Raw genomic sequence first — 15,317 nt, 5'->3', positions numbered from 1 at the left:
CGGGAGTTGCACAATCTCACGGTCGAAGGAAAAGATACTTGACATTAGAAAAGCATTAGCATACGAACAATACGATCTAGTGCTAGGCTTAGGATTGGGTCTCGTCCATCACATCATTCTCCCAATGATGTGATCCCGTTATCAATGACATCTAATGCCCATGATCAGGAAACCATGATCATCTATTGACTAACGAGCTAGCCAACTAGAGGCTTGCTAGGGACACATTGTGATCTATTCATTCACACATGTATTACCGTTTCCTGTTAATACAATTATAGCATGAACGATAGACGATTATCACGAACAAGGAAATATGATAATAACCATTTTATTATTGCCTCTAGGGCATATTTCCAACAGTCTCCCACTTGCACTAGAGTCAATAATCTAGTTATATTGTGATGTATCGAACACCCATAGCATTATGGTGTTGATCATTTTTTGCTCGTGGAAGAGGTTTAGTCAACGGGTCTGCAATATTCAGATCCGTGTGTACTTTACAAATATCTATCACTCCACTCTGGACATGGTCCTGGATGGAGTTGTAGCAGCGCTTGATGTGCTTCGTCTTCCGGTGAAACCTGGGCTCCTTGGCTATGGCAATGGCTCCAGTGTTATCACAAAAGAGTGTCATAGGACCCGACGCGCTTGGAACCACTCCAAGGTCGGTGATGAGCTCCTTCATCCAAATTCCTTCATGAGCCGCTTCTAAAAAAATAGTAAAACAACTCAAAAAATTCTAAAATTTTGTGACAAGGAACATTGATGTTTTTCCTACGTGCATGAAAAAATTCATAACGAAATCACATTCCTGGAGGCGTAGACAAAAAAAAAATTGATGCTCGAAAATGCTTCCAAAAACACTATTTTTGAAGCATTGATTTTTTTTGCCCACACCCCCACAAATGTGATTTCACCATGAAATTTTGCACACATATAGAAAAAACATCAATGTTTCATGCCCACAAATTTCAGACTTTTTTGAATTTTTTTACGATATTTACCGATTTTACTGTTCATGCAGGAGTATATGAGCTCGAGCTCATATACTTCACGTCCCCAAAGGATTTGTCATACATTCTGATCATGAATCTTTGAAACATATTAAAAGTCAAGCAAAACAGAACCATACACATGCTAAATGGGTTGAATTCATTGAGACTTTCCCCTACGTCATTAAACACAAGAAGGGTAAATAAAATGTTATTGCTCATGCTTTGTCTCGTCGTTATGCTACGCTTTCACAACTTGACTTTAAAATATTTGGTTCAGAGACCATCAAAGATCAATATGTGCATGATGCTGATTTGAAAGATGTGTTGGAGAATTGTAAAGAAGGGAGAACATGGAACAAGTCCATCATTAATGGTGGATTTGTGTTCCGTGCTAACAAGCTATGCATTCCAGCTAGCTCCGTTCATCTTTTGTTGTTAGAGGATCACGGAGGAGGATTGATGGGACACTTTGGCGTAAAGAAGATGGAGGACGTACTTTCTACACATTTCTTTTGGCCAAATATGTGACGAGATGTTGATCGTTTTGTTGTTCGCTCCACGACATGTCAAAAAGCTAAGTCACGACTCAATCCTCATGGTTTATATATGCCTTGTTCCCTGGGAGGATATATCTATGGAATTTGTTTTAGGTTTATCTCGAACAAAGAAGGGGAGGAATAGCATATCTGTTGTCATGGACAGATTTTCAAAAATGGCATAGTTTATACCATGTCATAAAAGTGATGCTGCTGCTGATGTGGCTGATTTGTTCTTTCGTGAAATTATTCGCTTGCATGGTGTGCCAAATACGATTGTTTCAGATCGTGATGCTAAATTTCTTAGCCACTTTTGGAGATGTTTATGGGCTAAGTTGGGGACAAAAGTGCTTCTTAGTACTACATGTCACCCCAAACTGATGGACAAACTGAAGTAGTCAATAGATCATTGTCTACTATGCTTAGGGCTGTTTTGAAGAAAAACTTATAAATGTGGGAAGAATGCTTGCCTTATATTGAATTTGCTTATAATCGTTCACTGCATTCTACTACTAAGATGTGCCCTTTTGAATTGTGTATGGTTTCTTACCTCGTGCACCTATTGATTTGTTACCTCTTCCTTCTTTGGAGAAGGTTAATTTTGATGCTAAAGAATGCGGTGATTTGATATTAAAGATGCATGAGTTAATTAAGGAAAACATTGAGCGTATGAATGCTAAATATAAACCTGCTCGAGATAAGGGTAGGAAACATGTTGTCTTTGCACCGGGAGATCTTGTTTGGTTGCATTTCCGTAAGGATACGTTTCCTGATTTGCGCAATTCCGAGCTAATGCCACGTGGTGAGGGTCCTTTCAAGGTGTTAGAGAAAATAAATGATAATGCATATAGAATTGAGTTGCCTCCAGATTTTGGGTTAGTCCCACTTTTAACATTGCAGATTTGAAGCCATATTTGGGTGAGGAAGATGAGCTTCCGTCGAGGATGACTTCAGTTCAAGAAGGGAAGGATGATGAGGACATCAATACCATTGTTACACCCACAACACCAGTTGCTATACATACTGGACCAGTTACTAGAGCTCGCGAACGCCAATTGAATTACTAGGTACTTTCGTTTCTTGGAAATCCTTCTAATTTTCATGAACATATGATGCTGGCCAAGTTAGATACTTTTGTTGTACTTATGAATGAAGGACCTAGCATGGACAAGAAGGACATCTGTTGGAGCGGGATCAAACATGGAGAAGAAGGTGCACACGTGGGAAAGAACAATGAAGCTTCCGCTGGTGATTTTTGCACTTTGAAGCCACCACAAGGAGAGCATGAAGGCTTGGACAAAATATTCAAGATGGCACTTTATAAATTTCGTCTATATGCTATTATAGGTGTCGCGCCACCTTATTTTTGGGTCAAGCCCATGTAATTTCGAAATACCATATTATAGGCTATTTTTAGAGTCCGTATGTGTGGGAAACTGAGTTAGGGTCAGTTTCGGACCCCTCCTCTAAGGGCTCACGAAATTCCTCCTCTTTTCCCCCATATATACAACCCTTAGGGCGTCGTTTAGACTTGGATTTTATTTAGATTACAAGTTCATCATAGCTGCAACTTCGCGTTCTTCGTTTGTGTTCCATGACCAGAAACCCCACTTTCATCAATAAAGCTTTCCTCTTATATTCGCAATATCCAGATTGCAATCTTAGTTTCTTGTTTGCTCTTCGTTTGCGTGCAGGAATCAAACCCTCGTGGCCAGGTTGGTCGTGCTCAGGCGTCGTCAATAACCTCTTGGAGTTGGTTTAGCGATTGCTAAGGCACAACGTCCTCACACGTTCGTAGTCGGATCGTCAAAGTCTACTCCACCAAAACGGTAAACACCATCTCATCTATCAAAACTTGTAGTCATTGGAGTGGGTGCTTGGAGCAAGTGCAGGATGCACCTCCAAGTGGTGTCACGATGCCGTTTATGTGAGTGTTTCTTCATCTTGTTGAATATATTTATGACATTGTTCACGTTGCTGAAAATTTGAGCTCATCTTTGCCTCCATGTCCAATTGTAGGATTGCATTGCCAATGAACATTTCAAGCAAACAACATGTTTCAACCACTAGTCGTTCACTCTTCACCATTGTTGACGCTTGATCAAGGAGAGTGATAAGTGGAGGGTGAGGATCGAGGGAGATGGAACTTCATTTTTTTATGTCCGGTAGTGGTGTTGTAGCTTTCGTAGGTTGTGGTGGGTTTGGAATTGGTGTTGGTTTTAGCACTGGTGGTGGTGGAGGTGGTGGTGTTCTCGATGGAGGTGGTGAAGCTTTCGGCAATGGAGTTGAAGGTGGAGGTGGAGGTGGTGAAACCTTTGTCAATCTAGGTGGCGGTGTTCCTGATGGAGGTGGTGAAGGTTTATGCTTCATCCAATAAATATTATGATGCTCATTATTCGGTGAATGTGGATGAAGATGGAGATCAAGGTGCTATGTCCGGTGGTGGTGGCGACGATCTTCACAATAATGATGATGTTGCTTGATTTATGTTATGGTATGTGATAATTTGATCATATTTTTTGTTTGATTGCACCATTGTATGACCAAACTTGCTACCTCGTATGTTGTGCATGATTTTGGATGTGAACTAGCATGTTATGACTATGTTTATATAAATTTCGTGCATCTATATGTATTCTACTACATGTCTATATTTGCCCGCGAAATTATTTACGGTGTCATGAGGCTTCAAACACTGAAAATATTATATAAAATAGTCCTACAAAAAACCCGGAGGACAAGAGTTCTGTCGAAGGCCTCGCGATACCGCAACATACCAAATTTGCGGGACACGCGGTTTTAGCGGATATGCTAGACTTGCTCTTAGTAGACCTAGGCATGGAGTGAATGACTTCATGATCTGTCACCACACTTTTCAATATGAGTGTGGTGACAATATCCTCAATTTGTATATATTTTTAGTAATATTTTGTTTATATTTTTTAGGGCAAATTATGTTTATATATATAAAACAAGGGCCTTTCTATTTGATTTCAGCCGACACAAAATGGGCCTCATAGCGGACCACATAAAGCCCAACCTGAATGACACACCACGATCACAAGAGAGGTGCTATATAAACTCGCATAACTCTTCGTGCCGAACCCTACTGCCCTTCCGAAGCCTCTCCCAAACCCTCCCGCCGCCGCCGCCGCCGCCGCCGCCGCCCGCCACCGACCAGCAACCATGCCGCCCAAGCTCGACCCGTCGCAGGTGGTGGAGGTCTACGTCCGGGTGACCGGAGGCGAAGTCGGCGCGGCGTCGTCGCTCGCCCCCAAGATCGGTCCCCTCGGTCTCTCCCCCAAGAAGATCGGTGAGGACATTGCCAAGGAGACGGCTAAGGACTGGAAGGGCCTCCGCGTCACCGTCAAGCTCACCGTCCAGAACCGTCAGGCCAAGGTCTCCGTCGTCCCCTCCGCCGCGGCGCTCGTCATCAAGTCCCTCAAGGAGCCCGAGAGGGACAGGAAGAAGGTCAAGAACATCAAGCACAACGGCAACATCAGCCTCGACGACGTCATCGAGATCGCCAAGATCATGAAGACCAGGTCCATGGCCAAGGAGATGGCCGGGACCGTCAAGGAGATCCTCGGCACCTGCGTCAGCGTTGGCTGCACCGTCGACGGGAAGGACCCCAAGGACCTGCAGACGGAGATCGACGACGGCGAGGTCGAGATCCCCTCTGCTTAAAGGTACTAGTGAGATATTCTCTTCCATGACTGCTGTTGCAATGCAATGTTGGATTATTACGATTTAGACGAGTCCATTTTTGTATTTATCATGACCTGTAAAATGTGATTAGTCCTTGTTACAAGACATGGGTAGGAAATACTACAACCACTAGAATCAACTGCCTCTTTAGTATCAATTGAATTGCAAAGTATGTTGTGTCAAAATTGACAAAATTCCCAACAGTGCTATGTGTACTGCTATGCCGACCTGTTTGTTTCATATGATCATGTATTGCAAAAAAATTATAGGCTCTGTTGAAATAGCTTGTGGAGACATGAGTTTCTATTGTGGTATGGAGGTATTAACAGGGCAACAAGTTCTGTTTTGTGTTTTGATCTCTAAGTAGTTCACTAATTCTTTTTCAATTTTGTCAGTCGAAGTAAGATTTTTGTTAACTATAACTAGGCCTGGTTAGTCATTGTTACTCTTTGGTTTATAGAGTATGTTATTATATATGAGAACTTTTGATTTTTCTGTAGTGAATGTAGCTATAATATGCACTGTTGTGGTATTGTTTGAGTGATAAGTTGCTCCTAAATCTACCATCCCAGCAGTCCCTTATTTCCTGACTCGCAGGATAAATGTGGGCAGATGTTTTGGTTATTCGTTGTGAAATTCTATTGTATGGGAGTAACTGTCGTGCTTGTTCTCGTAGATATATATTTGTTTTGTGCTAGCATATGTATCTTGCAGTTTACTTATTATTTGAATGTTTGTCTTGAATCGTGCCCCCCTGCCATCTACTCCCCGCGTTCCTAAATATTTGTCTTTTTAGAGATTCAACTATGTACAACATACAAAGCAAAATGAATGAATCTACATTTCAAATTATGTTTATATACATTTGTATGAAGTTCATATTGAAATTTCTAAAAAGATATTTAGGAACGGTGGGAGTAGATTGTTATTTGAATATTGATATAATTGAGTCATGATGGGTATAATTGATGCTTGCAAGTATGCTCCTGATCCTTCATCAGTTTTTTGCTTTCTAAAAAATGAGTCATAAATTCCATCTGACCAATTTGATATATTTTTTACATTGCAGGCCTGATGTCGAGGTGATTATCATTTGATGATATGGGAGTCACACCCTGTTGGAAATGTTGCTTATGTACCTCCCAAACGATGTGGTCCCTCCTCTTTTTGTCATATTTTAGCAGTAAATCCTGTGAGACCTCCTGTTACTACTGCATATTTGGTCTTTGCAATGTAGTTTGTGCACTTGGGTTAACTTAATCTATACCATTCAGCGGTTAAAAGTTTGTTCTTACATGTCAATTCCTTGGGTGGGTTGGATTCAGTTAACTGAATGATGTCCATGGTGCTGTGAATGATGCAGTTCTTCTCAGCTTCTGAGAGTGCTCTTTGCTTCCTACAAGCCGAAGATGAAAGAAACCCTAACCCTTCTCAAAATACCCTACTGAGCTTTCCCTTCCCTCGTGAGTTTTTCGTGTCATCTTCTAGAGTCGCTCTTGACATGAACGAAGGGAGCGATCTCAGCCAGGAGCAACCCTAGCAGAATACCACTATATCCTCCAAAACGGCATAACAACATCTCCAATACAGACGTGTATACCTGTTTTGGGTGATATGGTCCAAAAACCAGCGACCAGCGGCTCGTCTAAACGGATGTGTAAATTTGGCTGGACGTTGCGAACCCGTCTTTCAAAGCTCAAGCGATGTTTTGTAGATGGAAGACCTCAGGAAGAGGAGCGCCACCATCACGGGAGCATTTTCTCTCAATTTTTTGTAGATGGAAGACCGCAGTCGTTTTCTTGACATGTTGAACTTTGATGTATCATCACGATGTATCATCACAAGTGCCAGATAGTCTAGTTGGGCAACAAGAGATGCCATCAATTCAAAAAGCATCTGCATTTGTCAAAGCAAGGATGAATTGTTTGTGGGAGCATGGTTGCGCTCTAGTTTGAATGTTGTGATAGGGACGGATTAATCTACAATCTTTTATTAGGGTAGGATTTATAATTACTACAGCACGTGCAAGAAAGTGTCATTGCCTGTTGGGGTAGGATTTATGATCGCACATCAGTTTGGATGTTGTGATAGTCGCCTTCTCTTCCTCCTCGCACTCCGCAAATGCTGCAAGAATTAGTTTGTCATCATTCGATGAAGACGACGACGACGACAAATTCATGAGCATAGCCAAAAACAATCCTCTCATTGTGTTGTAGGAGAGAAGACATAGGGACTTGGAAGAGAGATTAGAGAAGCACAAGATGGAATGATTTGAGAGAGATGAGAATGAGTGTTATATATATAGGCCTAGAAGCCATTGGAATAGAATTGTTGAAGGTTATAAAATTGTAGTTGAATTGTTAGTTACAAAATAATATTAAAATATAAGAAATATAATACAGATGTTTTGACATTCTGATATAGAATTGGACGTGTATATAAATAATATTGTTAGACCATTGTCTATATGAATGTATAGACATTCAAATATAGGCAAGCTATTGAAGATGCTCTAATAATCTGTATAATTGGCTATCTTTTGGAGCACATTCCATACACTAGAATTGGCTGAATCTGTCTTAACCATGCCCCTGCTGCACATCCTCTTCTTCCTCCCATTTGGTTGCCGCTAGCTGCACATGGTCCCCACCCTACGATCGGTGGCCCCTCGACGTGCATTCTCTTCTCACCCCTTCGCTTTATGATCCCACATGTGAAAGGATCGATATGGTTGACTAGAGGGGGGGGTGAATAGGCAACAACCACTTTTTAATTAATCTTAGCAAGTTAAGGTAAACAACATATGGGTTCACAAATATTACAACAATGGGGTGAACCCTAATGAAGCTAACAACGAGAGCTACTAAGACAAGTAATAGATAGACGACAACAAAAGCATACACAAGGTAAAGGTTAGAGATAACCACAAGTGGAACCGATGGAGACGAGGATGTGTTACCGAAGTTCCTTCCCTTTGACAGGAAGTACGTCTCCGTTGGAGCGGTGTGGAGGCACAATGCTCCCCAATAAGCCACTAAGGCCACCGTATTCTCCTCACGCCCTCGCACGATGCAAGGTAGCGTGATTCCACTATAGGTGCCCTCGAAGGCGGCGACCGAACCTTTACAAACAAGGTCGGGGCAAACTCCACACAAAGCTTGGAGGCTCCCAACAAGACCACGAAGCTTCACCACAATGGAATATGGCTTCGAGGTGACCTCACCGTCTAGGATGCTCAAACACCAAAGAGTAACAAGATCCTCAAGGGATTGGTGGGGAATCAACTTTTCTCTTGGTGGAAGTGTGGATCTAGGCCTTCTCAACCAATCCCTAAAGAATCAACAAGTTTGATTGGCTAGGGAGAGAGATCGGACACTTTTGAGCTTAGGGAGCAACAATGGAGCTTGGGAGGAGAAGAGATAAGGTTCCACACCTAGAAGAACCCTTTATATAGTGGGGGAAAAAATTCAACCGTTTTTCCACTCTCAGCCCGAGTCTAGCGGTACTACCGCTGGCACTCCAGCGGTACTACCGTTGGGCCCCTAGTAGTGCATACGCACTACCACCGCCAAGAAAGTCTTCGCAAAAAGGTCCGTCCACGTACAACCGCTAGGCAGGCGGTACTGAGCTCCTGGAGCGGTACTACCGCTGACCAGGGGCGGTACTATCGCCACATAGCGGTACTACCGCTGGCTGCAGCGGTACTACCGCTTGGCCCAGCGGTACTACCGCTGGGGGACCATTTGCACAGAAGAGAGAAACACAAAGGCGGGAGCCACTCCAAAGATGCTGGCAAGGGGAAAATATGAGAAGTGTGCGCGTGCAAAGATTGATTCCACCCAAACCTTTCCACTACGGTTCCCCTCTTAACAGTACGACTTTCCTATGACTCAAATAAAGAGAATCGTAGAGAACGCCGACCTTCTGTTCCACGAACGAGGGGGTGAGCCGTCTTGTGCCGTTGACGTGTGTTATCTGAAATCTTAATCACACACGGTTAGTCCTTTGCGGTACTGTCATCAATCACCAAAATTACTTAGGCATAAACTATGCCCCAACAACATGCTTTCTCTTTATCTCAAGAGCGGCATGTCTGGTTTCTGAACCCGCACCTCTTCTCACTTCTTCGTTTTATGAACCCACATGCTTTCTCTTTATCTCAAGAGTGACATGTCTGGTTTCTAAACCCGCACGATCCTATTGTAATTCCTATGCAACTTCATTTAGAACAATAAATTGAATATGTTTCCTCTAAAAAATGTGCAACCTCTACATGTACTCCACCCATTCCTAAATACTCCCTCCGTACCTAAATATAAGTCTTTTAAGATATTTCACTAGGTGTCTACATGCGAAGCAAAATGAGTGAATCTATACTCTAAAGTATGTCTATATACATCCGTATGTAGTCCATTAGTGAAACCTCTAGAAAGACTTATATTTAGAAACGGAGGGAGTACTTGTAGTTGAGTAGAACTAGACTAATGCATGAGTGACAATGCATGAGTGACAATGATCTGATGAAGACTTGATGAGATGAAACAGATGAGCTCTAGGGCATATGTTTATCACCAAGGGCGTCACTAGTATATACTACAATCAACTAATTAAAACCCTGTATTCAGTTGTTTTCTTGCATTTTTAATAAGAGAGAAGACCTATGCGAGATTGAAATGATGTAAACCACGTGCTCTTTGCTACTAGTAGCACTTATGTCGAATCCCTGGCATGCAAAGTTAGCGAGACATTGGAGACTTTTTGAATTCACGATCAGCTTTCAATATTCATACTGTAGTACATGCTCGAGATAATTGCATGTTGATACCACGTTTAGGGCTAGAGTAGCAAACCAATACTACTTTTCATTCTTTTTTCATATGTCAATATCAAGTTTGGACCAAAACGCAACAAAGCGGTCTAAACAGCGTATTGACAACGTACCTGACCAGCATGGCCCGCTTGTCATGACCCAATGTGGCCATTTGAACCGGTGACTCCCCGTGCTACCGTGCATGGCCCCAACCACTACACCAGGCAGAGTGTTGTTCAAGTTTGATATTACTCCAGCTCTAGTTTTCTCCAATTGCAATTATTTAGATACAGCGGGAGTAGATCTTTATATTATTTCACCGTTAAACAGGCACCAGGCCAATTTGCATTGCATTTTTTTGCAAGAACACTGCAATTTCTTTTAAAAGGGACGAGAATACTAATTAACTAGACGAAAACGATAAAGCGAATATGTGCACGCGCGCCTACACGCACCAGACTGGCTATTTGCACTCATATCATTACGTTCCTAAACGTGCTGCAGGGCCCATTTGCACTATTTGTTTTCTTACAAAAAAATCTGTAAAATATATAAATTAGAATTACGTATTCCAAATAATAGACCTAGAAATTATAAATCAATTATAATCTCATATTTCAATATAAATTAATATGGTGCTGGTCAGGTGAAGTTATAGAAGGTGTCTGTTTAAGAAAAGTTCAATATATATTAAGGTGGTGCTGTTTAAAAAAGTTCAGTATATTAGAAAAAGTCAGCCTAGACAATGATCATTTATATATTTTAAAAAGTCATAGTATATTTAAACAGTGTACAATGTATATAACAAATTGTTCATCATATATTATACAATAATGTTCAGTGTGTATTTATACAATAATGCTGAGTGTGTGTTTATAGAATAATGTTAAGTGTGTATCTACAAAAAAATATTGCATACTAAAAATTTCAGTGTAAACTAAAAAAATGTTGACAGTATTGAAAAATCATACACCATTTATTTAAAACCTATATAAAAATAAATTTAAAATAAAATAAAAAGAGAAACCTGAAAATATCCAAGATCTGAAAAAATATAAAATAAATAGCCAAAGAAACATAAAAAAGGGAAAAGGCCAGGACGTGTCAATACTAGCATAAAAGAGTGTATGTCTCAACTTTAACACAAGAACGAAGTCGTGTTCTGCTTAGCGAGGCCAAACTAGGTAAGCAAACCAACCTGTGGTTGGATGGTTCGAGGGATAGTGGTATGTCCAGCCCACCATGGTTCAAACCTGGTGTTTGTATTATTTTTGAATTTATTTTAGGATGTTCGACGATACGCTTTCAGTGGGAGGAGACGTTTCCGTCGACGAGGAGCCGCCTACGGTGACTTCGTAAATCTCAAGATGATATGTTGGCTTTGTCTATCGATTGTGCTCATAGGGGTAGGGTGTGCGTGTGTGTTCATAGAGATGAGTGTATGCACGTGTATATAAGCGCTTGCGTCTGTACTATATTAAAAAAAAAAGGCCAAACAAGGTAATGTTTGTTGCAGGTTCGATTCCCGGACGACGCTTTATTTTTCGTTATTTTATATGGAAAAGTATTCCTTTTTACCGTTATATTATTTCAGCCGCGTTCCACGCGTCCTTGTAGAACCAACCCACCGGCCATCACAATTCACAACCTTATCTCTTTACACGGGCGAGCCACTCGTTTCTTCCTTCTCCGTATGTGTCATCTCCTACCTCCCATCCCCACTCGTTTTCTTCTCGGCTCTCTAACTAGAAGCAAGGCCAACGACCACCGGAGCTTTTCTGCGCCATGCACTACTACCACCGGCTACTGCACAGACTCATCATCGCCACCGTTTTCGTCGCAAAGACCAAGGGCTGCACCCTACAGATCTCGTCGGCGAGGGGCACTTCAATGCGGCAACACAGTGTCCCTCAACAGCGAGCGCTGTAACTGTAGCATCCTACCGGCGGCGGGCACTCCAACGAACAACGCAGTGCCCCTTCACAACCAGCGCTGCAACCGCAGCATCCCGCCGGCGACGGGCGACGCGTTGAAGCTTTTCATCGCGCCTGGTGCTGCCATGGAGCAGCTCCCGGTGCTACCATGAAACGACAACGACGATGTTGTAAGTGTTGCGAGGCGTCATCAAGTGCACCGACGCTGTAATGCACCACGCGCATCGGTGCATGGGAGCCATCGGCGCTACATTAGAGCTCTGCCGGAGTTGCATTGGATCTTCACCGAAACTGTCGATGCTGCGTTGAAGCTCTGCCGTAGTTGCATTGGAGCTTCACCGGAGCCGTCGGAGTTGTGTTGGAGCTCTGTCGGTGCTTCATACAATCGCCAGTGTGGTCGTCGATGTTGTGATGCCGCATCATCGAGGCTGTGGAGGTGTTGCGTACTTGCATTGGAGGAGACACAAGGTCAAGAGAGGTCCTCGTGTCGTGGATGTCTTGCAAGAGGAAGAAGAAGGGATGTGAAGCCTACAATCGAATGGCCAAGTGTACCTAACCGAAGGGCTCCCGAGGCGAACGATGTTTTATGCACATCATTCGGATGATTTGTAGCAGTGGCCTTGTTATATTTATTTATTATTCCTCGAGGCCAAACTAGCAAAAAAGGGCCCATGTGTTGTAACAGGACAAAAAATATAAAAAATATCCAATAACAATGATCACTTTTTACTACATCACCGAGATACACTATCGGTCTCAATTTTGTGTAATCATGAACATTTAAAAAAATCATGCACATATTTGAAATCATGAACATTATTCAATTTCGTGAACAGTTCAAATTTCTGAATATTTTCTAAAATAAAGAGGATATTTTGAATTCATGAACATTTTAAGATATTTGCTAACTTTTTAAAAAAACTTAACACTTTTTTAAACCACTTTACTAAATTGGCTAACATTTCTAGAATGGATGAATATTTTTAAAATTGGTGGAATATATTTTTGAAATTCTAAAACATTTTTTGATTTGCTGTTTTTATATTTAAACAATATTTTTCGAAATACAAGACCATTTTTCGAATTATCTAACATTTTATGAATGAATAAGCAATTTTTTAAGTCATGAACAGTTTTTGAAATTTTAAGATTTTTTTCCATTCATGATTTTTCTTTTGAAATCTCAAATTTCTTTAAATTTAAAAGAAGGACTATCAAAAACTTCTGAACAATTTTTTATTTCCCGAGCATATGTTTTCAAATTTTTGAACAGGTTTTGAATAAGCAAACATTTAATTTAAAAATCGTGAAAAAATCATAAATGTACAAACATTTATGATTTACTATAATTTCTAATACAAAAATAACATTTAGAAAAATATGAACATTTTGAAGTACACAATTATTTAAATTGAAAATGAAAACGGAATAGAAAAATAAAATAAAAATAATATTTTAAAACAGGCGGGCCGCCATGAGCCAGCTCAAACGGGGTGCTGTGTATTCTCCCACGGCAGTATAGGAGGTCCTTACATGGTTACATGGGCTGGCTAAGTGAGGGGATTTTCCTGCATCAACCGTTTTTTTTTATCACTTGTAGGTAGTATTCATGGGTAATATTTTACAACTTTGAAAGGAATTTACATGACATATCATCAAAAACAATAGCCTATTTATTACTCCATCCGTTCTAAAATTCTTGTCTTAGATTTATATAGATATGAATGTATTTAGTCAAGTTTTAGTATATAGATACATCCATTTCTAAACAAACCAAGTCAAGAACTTTAGGACGGAGGAAGTATTAGATGAAGATCCAGTGAAAACATACAAAGGACTCCAATACGGCGGAAGCTTGCGAATGAAAAAAAAACATCTCTCACAGAAGCGAGTCCAATTTGGCGAAAACTTGCGAACAAATTTTTTTTGTCTCTCACAAAGGCTTTCTTTCGACGAAATAAGGGGCATTTATGCGATTAAACATAAATTACCGTGATTTCCTGCGAAAGAGCATGCCACATCAGCTCCTTTTGTCTGTTTAGCTTCGGCTTGCCCTAAACATGATACTGAGTAGGAGCAATAATCCAATCTACAGAGCTAACCCTAACGGCGACCGTGTAGATGCAGGCCGACGATGCAGCAGAGAAATGGCGGACGCGGGCATCTGCAGAGGCCACAACGAAAGGAGGCATGACAACAACAAGTCAACAACTAGCAGGTGAGTGGGCAGATACACGACCATGTTCCGGTGACGCGCGATATAATCAAATTAATCTTTAAAATCAACTGCGTACTAATTAATCAAGAACATTTGATCCTTCATGATAAGTGCTAGCTCGTTTGTTATCACTTTCTCTTTTTTTCAATCCTCCTAATACTAGCTAGGGTGTGTTGTCTTCGTCCATGCTATCTCGATGTGATGGCCGCACGGCTCGTCCAGGAACAATTCGACCAGGTAAGCTTTCTACAAATATATTTTTGCTAAATGTTTGATGTGTATCCATTTTATTTTGTTCTTTTCATCATTTGTATACTTATACATTAATTGGTCTAGATTTATTATGTTTCAAGGCCCAAGTTATGTCATCTAAAATTCTGTCTAGAGAATATGAATCTGGTTATTACAAACATGAGAACAAAATAAAATTAGAGGGTTTAATTCGACATAATGGAGCTGTAGTTAAGTTGGTCATAGTTTTATCATTTCAAGGAAATAGGCCTCATTTTAAAGTTTCGCACAAGGCCTCTAATTTTGCCGGCCTGGCTCTGTCCGATACACTATGAAAACAACAATCAACGAGTAGCGCGATGGCTAACGGTTAAAGCTCCAGACTTGAGAGCAGGGTTCGATCCCTGGTTCTCTCCTTTTTCTTTACCTCTCTGAAGCATGGGCCGACCCATGTGCAGGTCGGGGCGCCTCTGTATTGTATTTTGTTTTTTTGTTTTTTTCTTCCCTAAATTAATTCCAGATTTCAAAAGAACAAAGTACCAAAAATTTATGAGTATAAAAAATGTAGGAAAAAGCAAAAACTGTTTGTGTATTCGACAAATATATTCAAAAAGTCATAAAATATCCATGAGTTCGAAAATTGCTCACATATATTATAAAACAAATCACGATTTCAAATAAATTGTAATGAAATACTAAATGATCATGATTTTTGTGTAAAATTATCCGGTAATCAAAACATATTCATGAATTTGAATAGCTTGTCCATCATCTTTTAAAAAATCTTCATAAAAATTAATACACATCCATAAATAATGAACAAAACGAATTGTCGCTTACATAAAGGTTTTATTAGGAGATCTGTAAAGGTCATTTCATGAT

The 15,317-nt window shown here is 40.7% G+C and overlaps 1 protein-coding gene across 1 annotated transcript; it reads left to right on the top strand.

Moving 5' to 3' along the window:
• Positions 1–4,617: 4,617 nt before the first annotated feature.
• On the top strand, positions 4,618–6,536 carry LOC123427762 (60S ribosomal protein L12-3-like). Its single transcript, XM_045111881.1, has 2 exons — positions 4,618–5,223; positions 6,312–6,536. Exon 1 carries the CDS (start codon positions 4,721–4,723, stop codon positions 5,219–5,221), a length of 501 nt encoding a protein of 166 aa, XP_044967816.1. The 5' UTR covers positions 4,618–4,720; the 3' UTR covers positions 5,222–5,223; positions 6,312–6,536.
• The last annotated feature ends 8,781 nt before the right edge of the window (positions 6,537–15,317 follow it).

The sequence above is a fragment of the Hordeum vulgare genome, chromosome 2H, assembly GCF_904849725.1.
Source record: "Hordeum vulgare subsp. vulgare chromosome 2H, MorexV3_pseudomolecules_assembly, whole genome shotgun sequence".
Lineage (NCBI taxonomy): Eukaryota > Viridiplantae > Streptophyta > Magnoliopsida > Poales > Poaceae > Hordeum > Hordeum vulgare.
This window is presented reverse-complemented; position numbering and strand designations above follow the sequence as displayed.

Bases quoted from the DNA above. Each gene is read 5' to 3' on its own strand.
- LOC123427762 (XM_045111881.1), top strand. From the start codon at position 4,721: ATGCCGCCCAAGCTCGACCCGTCGCAGGTGGTGGAGGTCTACGTCCGG.